The sequence below is a fragment of the Emydura macquarii genome, unplaced genomic scaffold, assembly GCF_026122565.2.
Source record: "Emydura macquarii macquarii isolate MOO-44397 ecotype Brisbane River unplaced genomic scaffold, CSIRO-AGI_Emac_v2 contig_212, whole genome shotgun sequence".
NCBI classification, from domain to species: Eukaryota; Metazoa; Chordata; order Testudines; family Chelidae; genus Emydura; species Emydura macquarii.
Window position 1 is genome coordinate 9,081,817 of NW_027130349.1, and position 20,740 is coordinate 9,102,556.

General features: G+C 41.9%; 1 protein-coding gene across 1 annotated transcript; it reads right to left on the minus strand.

Annotated features, from left to right (window-relative positions):
- Positions 1-229: 229 nt before the first annotated feature.
- Positions 230-20,598, minus strand: AKAIN1 (A-kinase anchor inhibitor 1). The gene is made up of 2 exons (XM_067545911.1): positions 20,551-20,598; positions 230-566 (listed from the first exon to the last, which is right to left on the minus strand). Exons 1-2 carry the CDS (start codon positions 20,564-20,566, stop codon positions 376-378), a joined length of 207 nt encoding a protein of 68 aa, XP_067402012.1. The 5' UTR covers positions 20,567-20,598; the 3' UTR covers positions 230-375.
- Positions 20,599-20,740: the final 142 nt, after the last annotated feature.

Genomic DNA, 20,740 nt, shown 5'->3' on the forward strand with positions numbered 1-20,740 from the left:
TTAGTTGACACAGACAACGTGTGGCAAAATCTGTAACTTAGTGAAGGTATCTGCTAATTGAACAGACAGATGATGCACATAAGATTCATATAGAAGTTCACTAACAATAAGCTTTTGCATATAAAATGATACCTTAAGAAGAGATTGTGCTTGAAACTATTTTATAGCTATAGTATTTTCTGTTACGTTTAAGAGGCACTGCATAAATATGAAGTTAGTCACCTAATGCACTTAATATTTCTCACTTGAGAACTACTGCAGCTTTACTCTATGCCTAGGTGCTGATTATACTTTGGTTTGCTTTACAGCAGTAACATTGCATTGGCAACACAGATTATAAGAAAAGCTGGCAACAATGCCAAATGGTTCACTCTTTTACTTCTTTTCATGCTTCTTGGTTAATTCCCCTCTTTCTAACTGGAGACTCACACTGCTGTTTGCTCTCTTCTCCTTTTGTTGGCTCTCCTGGGAGACTTGCTGAACAGCCTGAAGGATGGCAGTTCGTACAATCTGTTTGCTGGCATTCTGCAACGCAACTTCTTCTTGTTCATTTCCAGATTTGTCACCTACCAAAAAAAAATGTTTAAAGAAAAAAAAAGGAATTTAAATATTTTTGCCTCTTAAAATACATACCAGAGAAAAATTCTGTTAGCAAATTGGTCCTAAAGGTAAAGATTAAATAGGACACCTGCTATAACAGGAGATCTGCCTACAACATTTTCAGAGACAACAAAACCTTCAACAAGAATGAAAAGGGAGGGCTTGTTCCTGCCTAGATCCACCATCTGAATGGGGGAAGGGGTGTGCATCAGTTAGAAGAGCTACTCAGATGTGGAGTGGCCACATGTTCACTTGGTAGGCTGAGAGGAGAGGAGCCTTCCACCAACCCTCATGGGCATCAGTTTACTTGGGCTATGCTCTTGAAAGAGGATTCTGACTTAGCATATTGGACACCTTCTCCTTTACTGTTATATAAAGAAAGACTATGCTCCTAACAGTTTATTCACCTTTAAAAAAAAAAAAATTTAGCACCAAACCCAAGTCCCACTGAAGTCAGTGTCAAGGTTTCCATTGGCTTTAGGATTTGAATTATTTTAAGGTGTACACTGATTAATCTTTAACAAACTATGCCTATAAATACATTTGCATAAAAAAAGTTATTTACCTGTTCTGTAAGTGTTGCTTTTTGAGATGAGGGTGCAGATGTGTATTCCACTCAGGTGTGTTCACGCCTAGCACACCAAGAGCTGGAGACTTGCTTTCCCGCAGCAGTACCTGTCAGGACAGCATACACTCCTTCTGCCTCCTCCTGGCTCCTTCCAAGAAGCCATTTCCCTCTTGTTCAGATAGTACATTGCAGAGGTATTACTGGTCAAAATTTGGATCAACAAACCCCTGATATGAGAAAGGCAGGCTCAAGAAGCTCTGCAAATCACCCAGAGCTCAAGGACATTGATATGCAGATTGGACTTTTGCTGTCTTGCCCAAGCACTTGAGTTTGTGACCTTCTTGGTGAGCACCCCAGCCTGTTAGAGCGGCATCCATTACAACGGTCACAGCTGAGGTTGTGTGAGAAAAGGGAATGCTACATACACATTGTCTGGGATCATCCATCACTCCTGGAAACATATTGCAGAAGGCGGGAGCTGTTTAAGCCTGAAGGACTCACTATTTAAGCCAGAAGGAGGCACAGGAAGTACTCTAAACAACAAGGTGAAGCCCTGGCTGGCTGCTATGTTGGACTTTCTCACTTCAATCTTCAGCCCTACCTTGTTCCTGATTCTGCCTTCCTGTCCTATTCCTGGTTTCTGCCTTGTTCCAGATCCCTACTTTTATGTTCCACACCCCTGGCTAATGACTTTGGCTCGGACCCTTGGATTGATTCCGGATGCCAGTTCTGATCCTTTGTTTGACCTATGGCTCTGATCCCCATCTCTGATTCCTGGCTCCTAACTCCTGCAGTGACCACTAGGCATGACTACCACTGGTCTGACTACCTGCATCCCAGGCTATGACACCAGGTTTTGTCTGGGTGACAGACAGATTTCAACTATGACTGAAGAGGGTGTAGACACATAACCAGGTATGCAAGGCTATAAGTTCAAGAGGCCATCTGGTCCAGCAATCTCAGGCAAGTCTGAGCTGTGGTGGACAGATGAGATCTGAGGGACTTGCACAAGTTGTGAGTCATTTAAAACCTCTAAGGAAGAAAAGTAGCCAAATTCATAAAGTTGAGGAGGGCCCCAATGAATTTGAACCTCTAAGTTGGAATAAGTGTTGACTTTTCCTTGTTCAGAACGAGTCCCAGGCAACTGAAAAAGCAGATCATGAATCTGATGTGGCCCCAAACCTGGTCTGGGAAGAACCTTGTACCAGACAATCATCCAGGTAAGGGAAGATGTGGATACCTTTCTTCCTTAAGAAAGCCACCACTACCACCATATATTTGGTGAATACATGAGGGACTGAAGACAGGCCAAAATGGAATTACCATGTACTGGCGCCTGCTGCTCCCCCACATAAACCTGAGGGTGACTGGGTAAGACCACCACATGAAAATATGCATCTCAAAGATCGAAAGCAGCAAACTAATTGTTGAGATCTAGGGAGGGGAGTATAGATGCTAGGGTAATCATGTGGAATCTAAGTTGCTTGATGAGCATGTTGAGAGCCTGAAGGTCCAAAATAGGTCTTAGTCCTCCCTTGGATTGGGGATAAGAAAATGATGGGAGTAGAAGCTCCATCCTTGAAATTGCAGGGGAACTTTCTCTGTAGCCCTTAGGGTGAGTGGAGACTGAACTTCTTGAAGGAGCACGGACTCATGAGATTGGTTCCTGAAAGGGGATGAGTAAAAGGGGACAAATAAGAACTGGATCAAATATTCTAGTCCTACAGTACTTAGGAGCCACTTGTCCAAGTTCCTCACTTCCAAGTGAGGAAATGAGGAAAATCTGTCCCAAATGGGAGGGAAGGGATGGTTACATTGCTGTTCTTGAAGAATATGTGAAAAAGGTTTTTTCTATAACAGCAGGTTGAGGACAATATGATTGGTTAGATTGGAATTGGATGTTCTTCTCTTCTGAGGCTTCTGTCTCCTCCTAGAAGAGTCATAATGCTTTGGGGGATAAACTCAGAGTTCTGTCATGAAAATGGAATTGATGGACATGACTTACCTTTGGAAAAGAGTGTGAAAAATAGCTAAGGCACTGAGAATATTATTGAGGAGGCTTATATTGGTGTTTCTTGGTGGCTAGATATAAGACACCCCTGACCCCAAATGTGAGAGTCTTAAAAGAGTGCAACACCTCATTAGTGTTGTTTGAAAACAAATACCGACTGTCAAAATGTAAATCCTCAGTAGACTGCTGAATGTCCAGCACTATCGAGGATTTACATAACCTTTCTCATTATAATTGCAGAGGCCAAAGCCTTAGAGGAAGTATCTGCAGTGCCTCAAGCAGACTAGAATGAAGTCTTTGCCATCATTAAGTAGGCCCTGAACTCTTCCTTTGTATTGTCCAGCAATTTGTCTGGGAACTTTGACATCACATCCCAATTAAGAAAATCATGTTTCACCAGGAGAGCTTGCTGATTTGCTATCCTCATCTGGAGTGCGGCAGTAGTATAAATCTCTCTCCCTAATGTCTCTTATCTCTTAGACTTTTTTGGGGCACGAGGGGGTGTGGGATTTGGAATTTCCTCTGCAACTATCTCCCATTAACAGCTGTGTTAACTAGGGACTCTGATGCTGTGTGGGAGTAAAAACAATAGCACCTCTGAGAAGGGACGTGGTACCAATTATCAGTACATTCTGCTGTCAGAGTTAGAGATGCTGGTGTGAGTCACAAGGTTTTCACCAGCTGCAGAAGGGCATCATTAATTAAGAGAACTAGGTTTCACAACATAGACGCTTGGAGGATGTCCAATAACTTGTGGGTATTTTCCTGTATCTGTTCATGTTCAATGCCCAGGGCTGTAGCCATTCTCCTAAGTAAGTCTTGGTAGAATTTAAAATCCTCTGGGACTGGAGGAGATGACGTCAGTACCACTGAGTCATTCGTGTGGGCTAGAGGGGGGACACAGAATTGCTGGCACCAGTGTTGCCTCTTGAGGCAAAGGATGATCATCTGGCAAGGGCTCTCCCATAAGAAGTGGTTCAGGAGGATGGATATCCTCCTGTATCTGCATCAAAGGTGGTTCTGGAGGTTGGTCTGCCTCACAACTGGGCAGGAGGGGGAATTTATCCTTAGACCAATGCTGAGGGTCTGACCTGCGGGAGAGAGATCCACACCATGGATCCCATGGAGGCCATTGTGGCAGAGAAGACCAGTACATATTGGACCAGGATAGTCTGTCCTTGTAGAAGAGTGGGTGTGATCTCAGAACCAATGTTTGTCCTCTAGCCAATGCTTGGATGATTCCCCTGGCCCCTTTCATCAAGACTGAGATGAATAAGAGCTGGAGGTCTCTGACTCAGAATTTGATGAATCCTCAGAGTAGTCCATGGGCAACAGTGGAGCCCACCCCAGTGGGGCCACTGGATATCCCAATTTGTGTATTGACCAATGAAGGAGTACCACCATCAATGCCTGGGGTGGAATCTCAGTCTTTACTCAGTCATTACTGTATGGGTCATTACGAATGGGTCCAGGACCAGGAAGGAGTGTACTATTGGTACTGATGAGCTTGACGGAGCCAGTCCCCATTCCAAAAAGCAACTAGGTACCGAGCAAGTAAGCAAATAGGTATTGATATCGGAAGTGTAGCAGGCACTGAGGCCAAAAGGCATGATTGTACCGGCCCCACAGGCACAAAGACCATGGACGGTGGCTGTTTCTTCATCAGCACTGGGACCATCAGCATTTGTAAACTGGGTCATGAAATCAAAGAATGTGATGGACATGGAATCACTGTGGGTACCAATGTAGAGCTAACCTCCTGTGTTATCAGAGATGCAGGGACAGAGACACATAGCAGATCTGCTGCTGCCAGAAAGGATTGGAAGGTAAAAGGTACTAAACGGGATGGCATTGCCACAGTGTCCTTAGGTACCGGACTCGACGACTGTCTCTTGGATGGTTCCAGAGTCAATGGTATAGTATCAGGATAGTCCCTTCTCACTACCGGGGAGACACAGGTTGATGGCCTAGCTCTCCCCTGGGTACCTGGGTTTTGATGTCGTTAAATGCCAGTTCTGGATGAAGAGGAGGGTGAATCTTTCTTCAAGATCTGCTGGTTCTGATCTATTTTATTGGTCCTTTTATGAGGAACCCTTGGAGAAGGTGAACAACCCTTTCCCTCATCAGGGGAGAATCAGAGTCCAGGGGTCTGTCCAGAATTACCACAGAGGTAGAGGATTCCTGAGGATGGCTGACCAAATGATCTGACGAAGGCCCCGGTGCTGAGACAGGCCTCATAGCCTGCTACATCAGGTGCCATTTCAGGCAAAGGTCTCTTTAAATCAACAGATATTGCTCCTTTCCTTTGTGTGTCCTTCACCAAGATCCAGGAAGCAGTGTTTCTGTAGGTCATTATTAGGAACAGAGACACCACACAATGGACAGTGTTTAAAACCTGGAGATCGCTGCATAACCTGCTAAAAATTAACTAAACTAACTCTAAACTACAAGAACTAACTGTCACTAACTATTTACACTATAAAGTCTTAGGAAGTAACTGTGACACAGAAAATAAACTGTGAGGAGACAACAGACTAGGAAGATTTGACTTAGACTGGAACTGGGGAGAGTTGGGTATAGCCTTGGGCAGGTCCATGAAGAGGAGTATGGTGTGCACACTGCACCGACAGGTACTGCTGTGGGGAAAAAGGTCTCAGGCTCTCAATGCACTAGACGTGAACACCTCTGAGTGGGATACCACTTAAAGAAGAACTACCCAGAGTATTGAAAAAACAACAAACTAGATGTGCATATTGCTTACTTAAGAAACGTGGTCTTACTGATTCTTGTTTCATCTGTGTTATACTCAAGAGAAGAACTGAAGTAAGGTAGTTACTTTTAGCAACAGAGGGTCATGATCCTCAACTGGTGTAAAATTGGTGTAGCTCCCCTGGAGTCAATGGGACTACAAGGATTTACACGAGATAGGAAGCTGGCCAAAAGTCTGCAGTGAAGTACGTGTAGCTGGGCTGCAGCCAGTAATAATCATGCAACAGGAAAAACATTGTATCATTTTAAGGCTTCGTCCTGAGCCAAGAAAAGATGTTTCAGAGGTAAGGACACAGAGCCAGATATTTTTAGGCATCTAGAGATGCAGATAGGCACCTAATAGGGTTTCCAAAAGCAAGAGATAGGCACTTGGGCCAAGATACTCAAAGTTATTTAGGCACCTAACTAACTTCCATTGATTTCAATGGGAGTTAGGTGCCTAAATATCTTTTGAGGATGGCGGCCCTACATCCATTTGAAAATCCCACTAGCCACCTATCTGCATCTTTAGGCACTTAAATGCCTTTGAAAATCTGTCTGCGAGTGCTCATAATGCAAACTCTGCATAATGAGTTCTCATTTCCTTCTTAATCGGCCTTCTTGTGCCTAGGAATCAGGATATGTAATTGGCTCTCTGTTCTGAGGCCATATGAGAGGAGCTTTTTATATAATAGCTAGGGTAAATCAGAGTCCACTGAAGATTAAGTTCTTCTCTGTGAAGCCTGTGTGTTCTGAGATGTGAGAAATCCCCAGTCTTTTCTCTGCAAATTTTTCAAGATAAAATTTAAGATTCTTATGACAGGGTCAATAGCAAAATGTTGTTCTGACCTGATGGAAAACAATGCAAAGTCTTTGTGTTATATGTCCAAATCAAAAGCAAGGCAACTCCCAAAATGCTAGTCTTATGCGAAAAAGGGAATATGTGAACTCCAATTCTTTGTAAGGACCGATGTTTAGCTAGCGAGGACATTTTGAAATGTAATGATTAATAATGTAATTTTATTTTTAAAATACCATACTTTAAGCTTGACTTTGGTCAAAAAATAAAATAAGAATGTGGTTTATATTTTTGAAAGAATTTACAATTAGTATCTGAGCTGACAAAATTTGGCCCCATGTTAAAGAAACTACATCAAACTCCTAGAAAGCCAGATTTTAGATGAAAACAGTGACACTATGGAACCATTTGTATTCTTGGCACTGTCCGCTCCCTTCTATTCTGTTTCTTCCATTCCCAAGCATTTGAAAGAGTGTTTTCTGGATACCGTTCAATGTCATTTAGCAATAAAGTACATCATATTTCTCTATTATCCAGGAACTAATGTACTACTTGCTATCACAGAGCCAATTTGTTCTCTTGTGAGGCTGCCAGAGGTCAGCCAACTCCAGCTGGGATCCTAAAGGTGATATTTTATCAAGAAGGATGGATAAATATAAGATTGAAAACAGAGCAAAACATATTAAAGTACGGTTTATGTGGTTTCATATACATTTCTAGAAGCTTGACATGTGTCCAAACCTCTCTTCATCCACCAAATCAGTTTTTATTGCTAACAAAATATACTGTACCATGCACAATGCTATTGAGTGTTGTTCCTCTTTCGCCCCTTTATCTAGGGGTACTTCCATGTTTTATTTCACAAGTTCTTTCTGATTTTCTCCATTTAGGTTATACTATATAAATCCCAACTTGAATTTATTTCTGAAGATGATGCATCAGGTGTCTTGTCTACAATAATACCAGAGCTTCACAGACATTTTTAACACTGTGAATAGCTGCATGTGAATGAATTTTCTACCTGTGAAGTTCGTTCTCCCCATTCCCATGAAAAACGGGCAACAATTAAGTGTGGTATGTTTTCCAAATCCATGAAAATGTGACTTTTTTTTTTGCCTGTGATGATAGAATTTTTGCAGAACTCTGGGCTGCAGTGCGCATAATGCAACATGATTAATTTGTTGTTTAGTATTTTGAAAATGTCCAGTAAATCACCGAGTTATTATGCTGACATTACATAATGGCTCAGTCTATGAAGTATGGAAATGTGTAACAGCAAGCAATTTACTAAAACCCCAACAATATTGCTGTGTGAGTATTTGCATGAATGTTTTAAATATCTGAGCTAACTATTTTGCAAAGGGAAAATCCTGTCTCCTGGCACATGTGGGGGGCTCCATTCCCACAGTGGTGCTCCCAGTGGCTTGGTCCACAGCACCATGCAGGATGCTTTGAGGGCAAGAAAAGGCTGTGGCAGGTACTGAGGAGTTTTGTTTTGCTGCAGGCCTACTTCCAAAATAACTCTAATTGCAATGAATCTCAGCAGAGAGATTGTAGTAAGGTAACAGCATTCTGCCCACAAACTAGCCTTTTTAATGAATAAGGTCCTGATCTGGGTTTCAGAGCATAGGAAGGGATGATTTGGTATCCATGCATTTTAAACTAAGTTCTTATACTGGCACCCATCACTATAGTTTCTCTATCTGCATAATAGAAATTTCTAAGTTACCTGACTATTAAGTCAAAAAAACCTAGTGCTTCCGGAGTAGGGAGTGGTTATATTATCACTAATACATCCCTTCCCTTTAACTATTTGGTCAATTCCTGATACTGTATTTAACTTTTACTCCAGCTGACACAATACATGGAAAATGATTTGCAGACTCAGTAGTTTTTCAAACCCCAAAATAATTTGAGGTTCACAAAACTTCAAACTCTAAGGGCACATCTACACTACCCTGGGACCGGGCTTCCCAGCTTAAGTAGAGAGATATATGATAGCTCTATTCGAGTAGGATAGCACAAGCAGTGACTCAGGATAGCCACCTAAGTACAAACGCAGGGGGTCAGGATGTAGTCAGGCGGCGGTGCAAGGTGCCAGCCAGTCTATCCCCACCACACTGCTATTTTTAGCACACTAGCTCAAGCTGACTTAAGGCATGTCTTTCTACTCAAGCTGGGAAGCATTTTCCCAACTGGAGTGCAGACGTACCTTAAGCGTCACCAATCTCAAACTTCACTAAACCTGGCACTATACATCAGCAGCTAAACTTTTAAAATATTCTGGGCAGGGATCAAAGCTGCTCTCCGTGAAAGAAAACTGCTAGTAATTCTGGGAAAACATAGTATTACAAATAGATTTCACGGAGTTTTTTCCCCATAAATCAATGGAATTATTATTATTTAAAACAAAGAGCATCTTGTGTGGAAGATCTCCCACGCTCTCTGATGTTTCCTAACCTCAAAGTACATATAGGAAATGCTCTCAGGAAAACTGATAGCTATAAACCAGGACTGTAAGAACAGATTAAGATGTGCACAAAGGTGCAAATAGTGTGCATATAGTAACCTTCACACACACTCCCTTGCATCTTCTCCACCCCCTCACATGCATCATGAGTCTTCTTCTTGCATGACCTTGAAATCAGATCCCTCTCCCTCACCTTATACTGTCTGCCTGCATTCAGACTAGCTGCCTACAGCTTGTTTCAGATACATTTAATAATGCGTGTATGCCGCAGAAAGAGTTTGCACCAGTCACGCTGCAGTACGTCTCAGAATCAATAGTTCCCACTCACTTCTCTCCAAACATCCATGGGCAAGGTTGTGGGATATTATTGTGAAGTTAACCCACTAATGGCATGAGCCTGCAATTCCACAGGTGTAAATCAGAAGTAGCTCCATTAAGGTCAATGAAGTTACAAAGGTATAAAATTGGCTTAAGTGGCAGCTGAATATGGTACTTAGAAGGAAACAAAAGAAGCATTTCTGGTGAATTGAAGGAGAGCAGTGGCAAAATAAGGTGTGATAGGGAGAGATCTTAGACTGTAGGAAAAATTGAGTAGGCATCACCCTCACTGCCAAGCAATGTGGCATTTATGCACCCCATCAGACCTGCCTACACTACGGATCATGAAATGAATGACACATTTTCCTTTTCACTGACAAAGTTGTGACAGTTCACTTGCATCGAAGATCCCTAAAAGCAGCTGCAGCAGTAGAGCCAGGGGCTTCATCTTTAGCAGCACCTATTATGCATGAACACGTATGCATGTGAGGAGAATGGCTGAGCACATATGGCAGGTTGCATAAATCCCCAACACTGTGCATTTCAAAGAAGAAAGGAAGTCAGAGGTTAAAAGTTTAGGTTCTGCTTCATAACAGGAAGGGCTGAGCCGGACTGAGCCCTGGGTAGTGAAGGCCACACTAGAGTGGAGTTAACTCCTGTAGTGAATCCCTGGAGCAAGGGGAACCAGAGGCTCAGGGAAGTAAGCCTGTGTTTTTGGCTCCCCACGTGGGGAGCAGAGTTGGCTGAGGCTGGGAAGCTACCAGGAGCTGGAGTACCAGAAACCCCTGGGTGGGGTGCCCCTGAAGCCTGGGCCAGGTATTGACTTAAGACTGTGTTCTGTTTGTTTAACCTGTGTTATAAAAGAGTAAACCTCCTTGACTGAGTGTAGCAGCGCATGCTTGGAGATGAGGTGCAGTGGTGATGTTACCCAGTGACAGGGTTTCTCAGCACTATGATAACACAAATAATTAGGGTCAGGGGTATGTGGCAGGCTAGCATACCACGAAGTGGAGAAGCTGAGATCAGTTCCTCGTGCTTAGGTTGGCAGTAGAAGCTAAGAGAGCGAGATCTTCCTCCACCTGATGATTTCTCTACTGTTACGTGTATGTAACAACTATATATCATGTTTTGTTGTTGAACGTGTAATTTAATACAAGATGGTAAGCTTTTCTAATTACTTTTATAAACTGGTCGAAAAGTTTCAGCAGTGGAAACCCAGCCAAAATAAGGAGATTTCAAGGAGAGATTTAAAGGGTGAGATTGCTTCATGTCCAAGAGCATGGAGTTAATTGGTCATGCTGCTTGTATATTAAGAGTGAATGAGGCAGTCACCAGGACCCCAAACCTGCAACCACTTATGTACATGCTTAACTTTATGCATGAATAATTCCCATTCAACTGTTTGCAGGATTTAGGGGCCTGCTCTGGATACGTCTGAATCTAGATGTGTGACAAGAAACCTGTGTATACATTCCAGGAGTAACTTGTAACCTTTACAAAAGTATATGTTTCAGTGGCACTGAGCCTCAGTGGCTCACAGCTGAGGATACCAGGTTCAGGACAAACTGCTGAAAACCAGGCAGATCCACCCCAGACTGGTGGTTATTCTTCTATAAGGTATACCAAGCCAGCAACAAAAGTAAACTTCTGTCTCATGGCATTAGTTTAAAAGAAGTCAGAAAAGCAGCCTCCTTAGATATCCCAGCCCTTGGTTTCACCACTCAGACACTAGACTTTATGATGAGTGGCTATTTAAAACCATTTTCATTAAACTAAGGGTCTTTCCAATCCTAAGAGATCAGCCACACACCCAAGCCAATTATAACTCAGATCTTACCCAATAATCACACTGCTGCCAATTCTTTAGTACTTAATGTTTAAAGGTTCCTGTCTTTTTCCTTAAGAATAAGAGAGTTGAAATGGTAAAAGAATCACATACATACAATTATTGCAAAGTTCTTGAATCAGGTTTTAGCAGTGATGAAATAAACTGCTGATTTGCAAAGTCTCTGGAAATTACCCTCAACAGCATGGGTGTCATCAATCCTTGTTTAAAGCTCTCTTTTTAGAAATCTAGTCCAGAGAAATGAAGCTGAACTGAAGATGGTGCAGCTGCCTCATATACCTCCTCCCAATGGGTAGATGCTTTCAGTCTCAGGCTGTGGAAAATTACAAGCACAGAATGGAGTCCTCCAGGGTCACATGAGCATGTCACATGTCCTTACATGCTTTGTTGAGTTATCAGAGCAACCATTGCCCATGTTCTGGTTGAAACATTCACCAGGAGGCCCAGCAGGTGGGGAAAGGCTTCTTCTATGGTCTATTATGCGAGCTAAGTGTCCTTAAATGGGCCATTAACTTGTATAGTCCCTTAACAATGTATATTTTACCTGGCGGGCATTACTCAGCAATGCAGCATATATGGAGGATGCTAGTATATAGTCAGTACCTATAACTTCAGATACAAAATGATACATGCATATAAAACAGGATAATTATACTCAACAAATCATAACTTTTCCATTGACACCTCTCATGACACACGTTGCATAAGTTTTGTTGCACTTGTATGACAATGGTAGCAATGATATTGTACATGGTTATAGTTCAATTGTACAACATCACACCCTAAACACAAAACTGATGCAGGAAACGGTGTCCCAGACACTGCTGACACCTTCCTTTCATTTTGCCATTGGATGTAATATTTTCTACTTTTATAGTGATTTGCTTCTGAAGATCTCAAAGAATTTTACAAACACCAATTAAGACTTATAACAACATCTGTGTGCGGTAGGAATTATCCTATTTTTATTTAGATGGAAAAAGAATCAGAGAATATAAATGATTTGACCAAAGCCAATGTCCAAACAGGAATAGAACTAAGATCTCCTGGTTCCCACTCCCCAATCGCTTACAAACTAGGTATGTGGCTTCCCGTGCAGTTAAATCTGGCATCCAAATTACCAACATGTCAGCTACAAACAGCAACTGCTTCTCATTTGAATACAAATAGAGAGATGGGTGAATTAATGTGAAAAAATTCTTAACTAGCCTAGATCTTGGTCATCTTGCTTGCTCTGTGAATACAAACATGGGCTTATTCTAAATGAAACTGAAATGCTCTTTGAATATATATATATACACACACACACACACACAAACTGCTTAAGATCCCTTACTGTTAAAGGGAAGTTCTACTCTGAAAATGGCATGCTTGTCTGTCAATTTGTGTATCAGATGTGCTCAGTTTAAAAGTAGAGATTTTTTTCTCTCAGTTGCCTGCACTGCAAGCTGGACCTTTAGACTCCTTACTAATGTTTACTTTGACCCACTAACACACATTAATACTACAATCTGCGTCATCTTCACTAGGGTTTTACTTTGTGTTAGTTAACACATTTTTCCCTAGTATGGAGGTACCTATGGTCACTTTCCCTTGTTGTATAACAAGGTAAACTCCTATCTGATTTGTTGTCCACTACTACCTTTAGGGGTCTTTCAACTTGGGTCACTTTCAGATGATATATACATAGTCTAATATTGAAAATTGTGCAGTTAAATCCTGGCTATAGGAGAGTTCTTCCTTTCTGTCTTCTACCCAGTAAAAAAAGATGACCCTTTTTTGGCATACAAGGGAAAAAATACCCAACAAACCACCATACATTTTTGGGAAAGAGGCCTAGTTATTTTAGAAAGCCAGCAGAAAATGAGGCCTCTTCGTGTGGTCTCTCGGTAACTCAGACTAATTATTTACGAGCAAGGTTACAACAAACAATAAAGCAAAGATTATGTACATGTGGTGTATGTACATTGTGTTGGTATTGCATGTGGTGTACATGTTATGAATGGATGCAATAATCGATAGGGACCATTTCATGTTTTCAGCAGCTGCTCTGAATTCGAAAAGCAAGGCGGAGTCTGTTGTAGGTACTATGTTAAAGATGCATCTCACAAAGACCACCACTGTAATTAGCATAAATGGCCAATGCCTCACATATATTTGTACATCCCTAGCAAAGAAATATGTGGGCAGAATAGTGCTCAACTTATTCCTCCAGGCAGAAGATTCCAAGACCTCTTGTAGATAGAGGTAGAAAGCATCTTCTAAGAACACTACTTCAGATATTAGTGAGGTTGGATGCGAGCAATATGGAGCTCTCCTGCCTGGATTCTATAGACTGAAGGCACCTGAAGCAGTCTATTTCTATTAGGCTCAAACTTCTCATTTCTGCCATGACAATCTTCTTTTAAAATGTAATACATGATATTTTGTAGGAGTGTACAAAGTACTAGAGACAGTGTGTATCCTGATTATAGGCTGTCCACTTTGAGGCAATTTATTTCAGCCAGTCAATATATAGATTAATTTTTAGTTAAAAAAGAACTTTTATTTGATTAACTTATTATTTGTTCCCTTAACAGAAAGGAACCCAGGTGAGCCAAGAACAAGACTATATGAATAAATCCAGCTTTCACTATATTTGATAGTATGCTTAAGTGAATTTATTTTCTATCAATGTTACTAGATTGAAACCACTGGAAAATGAGATATCATTTATCCATAGAACAAGTTCAGCATACACTAACAGAGCAATTTTCTCTAGAAGAACAATGCACATTCCTGACCTTGAGGCACAAATTGTAGAGGTCAGAGTAATTCATTCTCATTGCCCATGCATTGCTTTACTTCTCTGCTTAGTTGATGCAGATTATTCCCCATGCCAGTAGTTGATATGTCTTGAACAAAACAAAAAAAACCCAACCGACACAAAGACCATCTCATTTAACATGACCACTGCACAGAAACCTAATTGCCATGATTTCTGGTCACCAATAACCTACTTTGGATTCAACCCAGTAACCTGGAAGTGAAAGGTGCCATCAACTGTTTATCTGTATTTAAGTGTTAATTTATTATCTGGATAATTTGAGAAAATAAATTGTATTTCAACTCATTATATTAACACATTTAAGATTTTTTTGACTAATTAGATTCAGATCTTAAATTAATAATAGGGTTAATAAGTCTGACCACACCTTACTCTTCTTGATTTCCTTGTATATTTCAGGCACTTGTTAGAGACTGTCTGCATAATTCACTCATGGCTTCACCACTCAGCCACACCAAACTCATTGCAACACAACTTTTATATCATACTGTGCCAGGCTTGTAGGGTTTGTAAAACCTTATCTTATGACCAGCAGAAATGTTGCTATATGAGTTCTGTCAGTCCTGACATAAGGAGCAAGAATCCTACTCTATGCATGTTTTTAAATCTTACATTGATCTTCATGCATTGGCTTCTCATTCTAGTTTTGTAAGAACTGACTAGAATAATGGAGGGCAGCATTAACAGCCATAAGGGGTCCTGCATGATAACCAGTAGGCACTTGGTACTTACTCTACCCTGCTACTGCTGTTCTGAATGGTCAAACTCCTTTCAGAGGTAGGAGAGTTCTAGCATTGTCATGCTAAGGAACTAAGACCTAGCAGTGAAAATCTTACAATAGGGTATCTTCAGAGAAGCAAAGTTACAATTATGTAATTCTCTCATTGTTTCCCACTCCTCTAAGGGCTCGAGCTGTTCACTGGAGACCAAGTATAAGGCTAAGAGTAGTAGCTGCAGTCATAAGTAAGAAGCAAAAAACACCATGTAGTGGTGACCATCAGGTGGTCCCAACCTGATGGTCACACACTACGTCCCAACCTCTTCAGTTTTTAAATTAGACAGGATTATGACTATTCAGACCAGTAAAAACATCTGATTAAGTGTGCAGCTGCTTTCTCTTCAATTGCATTTTAATCTGACTCCTAAAATTTCTTTGGTACAGGACCCACTCACTATCTGCAGTGTCATCATGCAAGTTGGCAATGTTAACATTTTATGAACAGCTGTGCAACTGACAGGATTATTGTTTCAGGAAAATGGTGCTGAGCACTGAATACCCTTGAATTAAAAGTCCAAACCAAGTCAACAGTCAATTGGTTTAATCTCTTAAAAATTATAGAAATGTGCTTGCACAATGATCCTCATATATAAATACTGCCAGATTTAACTAATCCCTACCTTTTCTTCCCTCTTCCATGATTACACAGTGTACAAGCACCTTTACAGGGAGAAAATACTATGTATTAAAGGGCTATAATCTAGCAAAGAAAGGTGTAACAAGAACCAATGGCTGGAAGCTGAAGCTAAAATTCAAGTTAGAAATTAGGCACAATTTTTTGTAATAGTGCGGTTGATTAACAACTGGAATATGTTATCAAGGGGAGTAGTAGATCATCTACCTCTTAAGGTCTTCAAATCAAGACTGGATGCCTTTCTGGAATATATGCTTAGCCAAACACAATTTCTGGTTTAGTCAGGTAAGTTATTGGGCTCAATACAAGGGTAACTGGGTGAAATTTAATGGCCTGTGATTACAGGAAGTCAGACTGGATGATCTAATGGTCCCTTCTTGCTTAAAACTCTATGAAAGTAGTATTCTTGGCAGCTAATAGAAAGATTGCATAAATATTATTCCAACATTTTATTCCAATATTAGATATTAACAAAATAAATACATTTTCAGACTCCCTTCTGAAAACAAATGCATTCTTTATGCAGGGATATACATATACACAGTTTGAAAGTTAAAAAAAAAACAAAAAAACCTGATCTGAGTGCAAAATAATGTCAGAAAATATCCGTAAAGTATTAAAGGCACATTCTTTTTGCTCATGCCCAGAAAAATCAAACATGACTGACTAGTTTTTCTTCAATCTTTCCACTTGGGTTGAGAATAAGCATGGACATCTACAACTTCAAAGGTAAATGTTAATGAAAGTTACTGAAAATATGATATTAGAAACTAATTCTTAGTGGTACTATAATGTACTTTTAAAAATTGTTATAGAATGTGTTCAAAACATTTGTAAGATACATGATTAATGTTGCCTTTATTTTGAAATAGGCATATATAAACATCTGAGTTTGATGAATGGACACGAGGAATTAGTTTAATGCAACAGCTAGGTAACACCGTCGTATTGCCACTTTATAATAAACTTTTCATAGTTTATGCCAACTACTGAATGCTTTAATAACTTTGTATTCATTACACTATGAAAAAGTGGTAGGTAGTGGAATTATTTATAATAATTGGCTTTATTGGGCATATAGTTTGGCAAGTCTTTTTTTTTTTTTTTTAAATCTGGAATTCATTGTCTGAACTGTTAAGACAGACTGCAGTTTGGGCAGTGCAGAGTTAATTTTCTTTTGACCTACCCCATTGCAGTCCCTCCCCCACCCAATGACACACAATTTAAAAAAAACCCCAAAACCATAGTCCACTCTGTGGCTGCTTGACGTACTGTTACTGAATTCAGCAAGCAGACAAAACTTCAAGACAGACCCCCAAGGCTTGGTTCTGGCTGAACTGTACTCCAGCCATGACTTGGGGTGAGGAGGATGGTGCAAAAAGGATTTCACAGCTCTTTTACAGCCTTCTAATTTGGGCCAACCGAAGGCCAATTCACTCATTGGCATAAGTTAAAGGGGCCCAAAGGGGATACTTTTAGCAGCTGGAGTTAGTCAGAACACAAGGGTCCTTTGTCTATGTCCCCTTTCCATGGACCATACGCCTTCCACTGTGAGGGGAATGGCAGAGTAGCTACATCACCAAGGAATGTCCTCTACAATGTAGGACTTCCAGGTACCTGTCTGAGATGGCTTTACAGTCCCTCTACATTGGCGAAGAGCCTGGCCCATAGTCTCTAAGTGATTAGCAAGTCAACCAGTGCAGTGAACCATAGTCAAACAAACAAAAATTGAAAATGTTATATAAAAAAATCTCTTCTCTTTGGATTTGTTTCTCCATTTCATGGCACCTTGTATAGTCATTTATACCTATTTTCAGTGAATTAAAAGTGGGTGTAAAACACAATCACATCAAAGTGGCAGCATCTTATGTGTATTTTGCACAGGTGTAAACAAGACCCATGGTGCAAGGCAGTGAAAAATAAGGCCCATTTTCCTATGAACATTAAAAGTTGCCCCTCATTTATTGGCTTTGGTCCATCGGGTCCAGTGATATATAGTTACCTGTCTATTGGTAGGAGTGGGTGTGAGAATTTGAGAAAATAGATATAGCAGGGATTTAAGAAAAATATTTATTAACCAAGAGTCAATTGGCTTAGTCTCTTAAAAATTCTATTTAAAGTCAGATTTACTTCTATTTCACAATTTATAAACTAGTATAAATTGGTGTGATGGAGTAACTTATTCATTATCATCTCAGGGGCTGATAGATATGGAATATGAACAAAATAAAGCTATAGCTGCCTACAGCTAAACAAGATGCATTATCCTAAATCCTATTATTTATTTTCTGGAACCAATGGCTACTGGATGTTTATCATTATAGACATTAAGCCTAAGAAAATCGCTGTATAACCACTAAGTTCTACAAACAATTTTTATGTGCTGTGAAAGGCACATAAATGAAACAGAGTACCAGCTCCTACATCTTAATAAGATAAGAGCAGAAAGTTTGACAGAGAATGAAATTCCTATTCCAAAACAAACATATAGAAATTGTGTTTTGTAGCTCATCTACTATAGGAAAGGTAAAGATTTACAAAATTACCCAGTCTTCTTATAGAATTTTAAACTTTTTTATCTAAAGTAGAAATAACACCCAGACTGATTTGTAATAAGGAAACTGATTAAAATGCAAACCACTCAAGCTTTTTCCTCTCTCAATTTAGGATAATGTCAAACTCCCATGACTGATTTCTAACTTCTTAGATATCCTTATTCATTACCCTATCTATAATATGACACCAGTTGTTGTAAGGGAACATGAGCAAGGAATTATTGACTGTTTGAAAAAGAATTATTGCATAAAACAATTTCCTATTTATGGATTAGGAGCGCGACAAGAATGTTCTTTGTAGCACAAGAATTATCAATTGAACATTTGTTGTCAGTTTATTACCATCCTTTGAAAAAACAAATGGTTTTCATTTCTTGCTGCAGTACTCTAGTCCCATGGTGCTTTTTACAGTGCTATGCTTAATTGTGAGAGACATCTGGACTGTCAGATAAAAAGAATTAAAAAGAAGGTCAGTAGTACCGAAAGGTATGCTACAGTAAACTGAATCTGGTTTAGTTAAGACAAATAACTTGTTTCCTTGGTTTTCTTTCCAATTCAAAACAATCTATGTGGGGAAGTATCTAGTTGGCAAGCACGTGGACAACTTGAAATACAAGACTAATATTTTGATTGTTGAAAATAGATAATTTCTCAAAAGGCTGAGTCTTTCAAGCATCAGGCTGACTGATTAAACCCCAACAGGCTTTTTGAGACTATTAAATCCTTCCAGCATTTCAGTCTCCCATCCCTTTAACAGACAGGATCCAGACTCTCTAAGGAATGCAAAATAAACTTGAGACTAGGAAAATGAAAACTTTAAAAATTAAACCCTCTCAAGTTACATCCCTCCTATCTCTCTTCTGCTACATTGGTTAGGACTAGTTATACAAGTACCTTAAGTTTTAGGGAAGAAGTGAAAAGCAATAAGCTCCCCCTTACCAAAGTCATTTTATACAATTCACCTTAAAGCACTGCCACCCCAATTTTCTTCTACTTCCCCACTCTTCTCCCTCCATACACCGAATCCAACTCTGGTGATATTTTCAGCAGTGTTTCTCTTCATCTGAAGCTTATCGGGCCTGATCCTGCAGTCCCACACAGCATGCACAGAAGTTTCTGAGGAAGGCTTATTTGCAGGATTGGCCTGAGTGAACTCTTCCATTCAGATACTGGCAGACTAAAGAAAGCCAGAGTAACATTTCTTGAAAGAAGCTGAGTGACTTAGAAGCCTAAGTCTGCTGAAAAGCCTCTGTCCCTTCCCTTTTGAAAGTGAAAGGTAGGCTGCTCAGCACCTTGGCCCCATGCTGTGTCACGCAGGTGACCTTTTGTTCTAACTTTACCCACGTTTAGCCCTAGGCCCCCTCCCGTCTTTAAAAAGCCGGGGAAAGACAGCTCCCCATGCTAATGCGGTGGGGCATTTTCCTTTGCCCCCACTCCCCCCAAGAGCCATTCCCCACTCCCTCCCTCGTCCCCCACCCCCCAGCAGGAGGCTGATCTGTCTCACTGCCACCGAGGTGGCTGTACTATTTGTAACCTGGGAAGTGGGTGGGCACAAGCCCGCCCACTGCTAAGGCCCCTCTCCCAGCCTTAGGGGAGGAGTCACTGAGCCCAGGATACAACTGATTACCAGGGCCAACTAATGCAAAAAACCAGGAAGGGGCGTGGGTGTCACAAGTTTAAACGAAGGGAACCAGAAAGGGACACCGAGCAGAGAACCCCAGACCCCGGAAGGTGTCAAGGGAGCCAACGGAGGAGGAGCAGGAAGAGGGGCTGCAGCCTGGCGCACTGGAGATAAACGTGTGCCAGGGTCTCCCTCACGCCGCAGAAGGAGCAGGTGTCAGGGCGAGGGGTGAACCACGCCAAGTACGCCTGTGCTCATGGCTCCATGAAGGAGCTGCCAACTGATGTCCCCAGTGGGCCGTGGGGTCAGGGTGGAATACAGACTGGGCCACCGGGGTCCTCGCCCTCCGCAGGTAGCAACAGGTGTCAGAGCGGGACCAGGAGGTCTAGGGGACAGAGCCCAAGCCGCCTCAGCGCCCCCGCCACAGCCCTGCTCCAGGAGCGCCGGGGAGCGCTAGAGCGCTTGGGGGGGGGAGGGCAGAGGGGCCGGGGAGCCGTCTGCGCTTGCTCAAGGTCGGTGGGGCTCAGGCAGCCTCCGCTTGGCGGAGCTCAGCCGCGAAGCCAGACGCGCTCGGGCGAACCCCGCCCGCCTTCCAGCTCTAGCGGGACCGGGCGCGGGGAGGGCAGGGAGCCGCGGGCGGGCGGCGCGCCCAGGTGAGCTGCAAGGAGATGCTCAGCCCCCCACGCGGAGAGCAGGGCCAGGCCTGCTGCCTTCCCCCTGCCCACACGCACAGCGGTCGCCGGCCACTGGGCGCGGGAGCAGGGGAGCGCGTTACCTGGAGCAAACACCATGCTGGTCTCCGGGCAGGGCAGGAGCCGGCAGGGAGCGCGGCACCTCGGACAGCTCCCAGCGTAGGCGCTTCCCGACGGCAGGAGGCTTCCTCCTCGGCGGCGGTGGGACGCGGGCTCCCTCCACAATGCACCGCTCCGCTAAATGGAGGAGGAGGAGGCGCAGCGGGGGGGGGG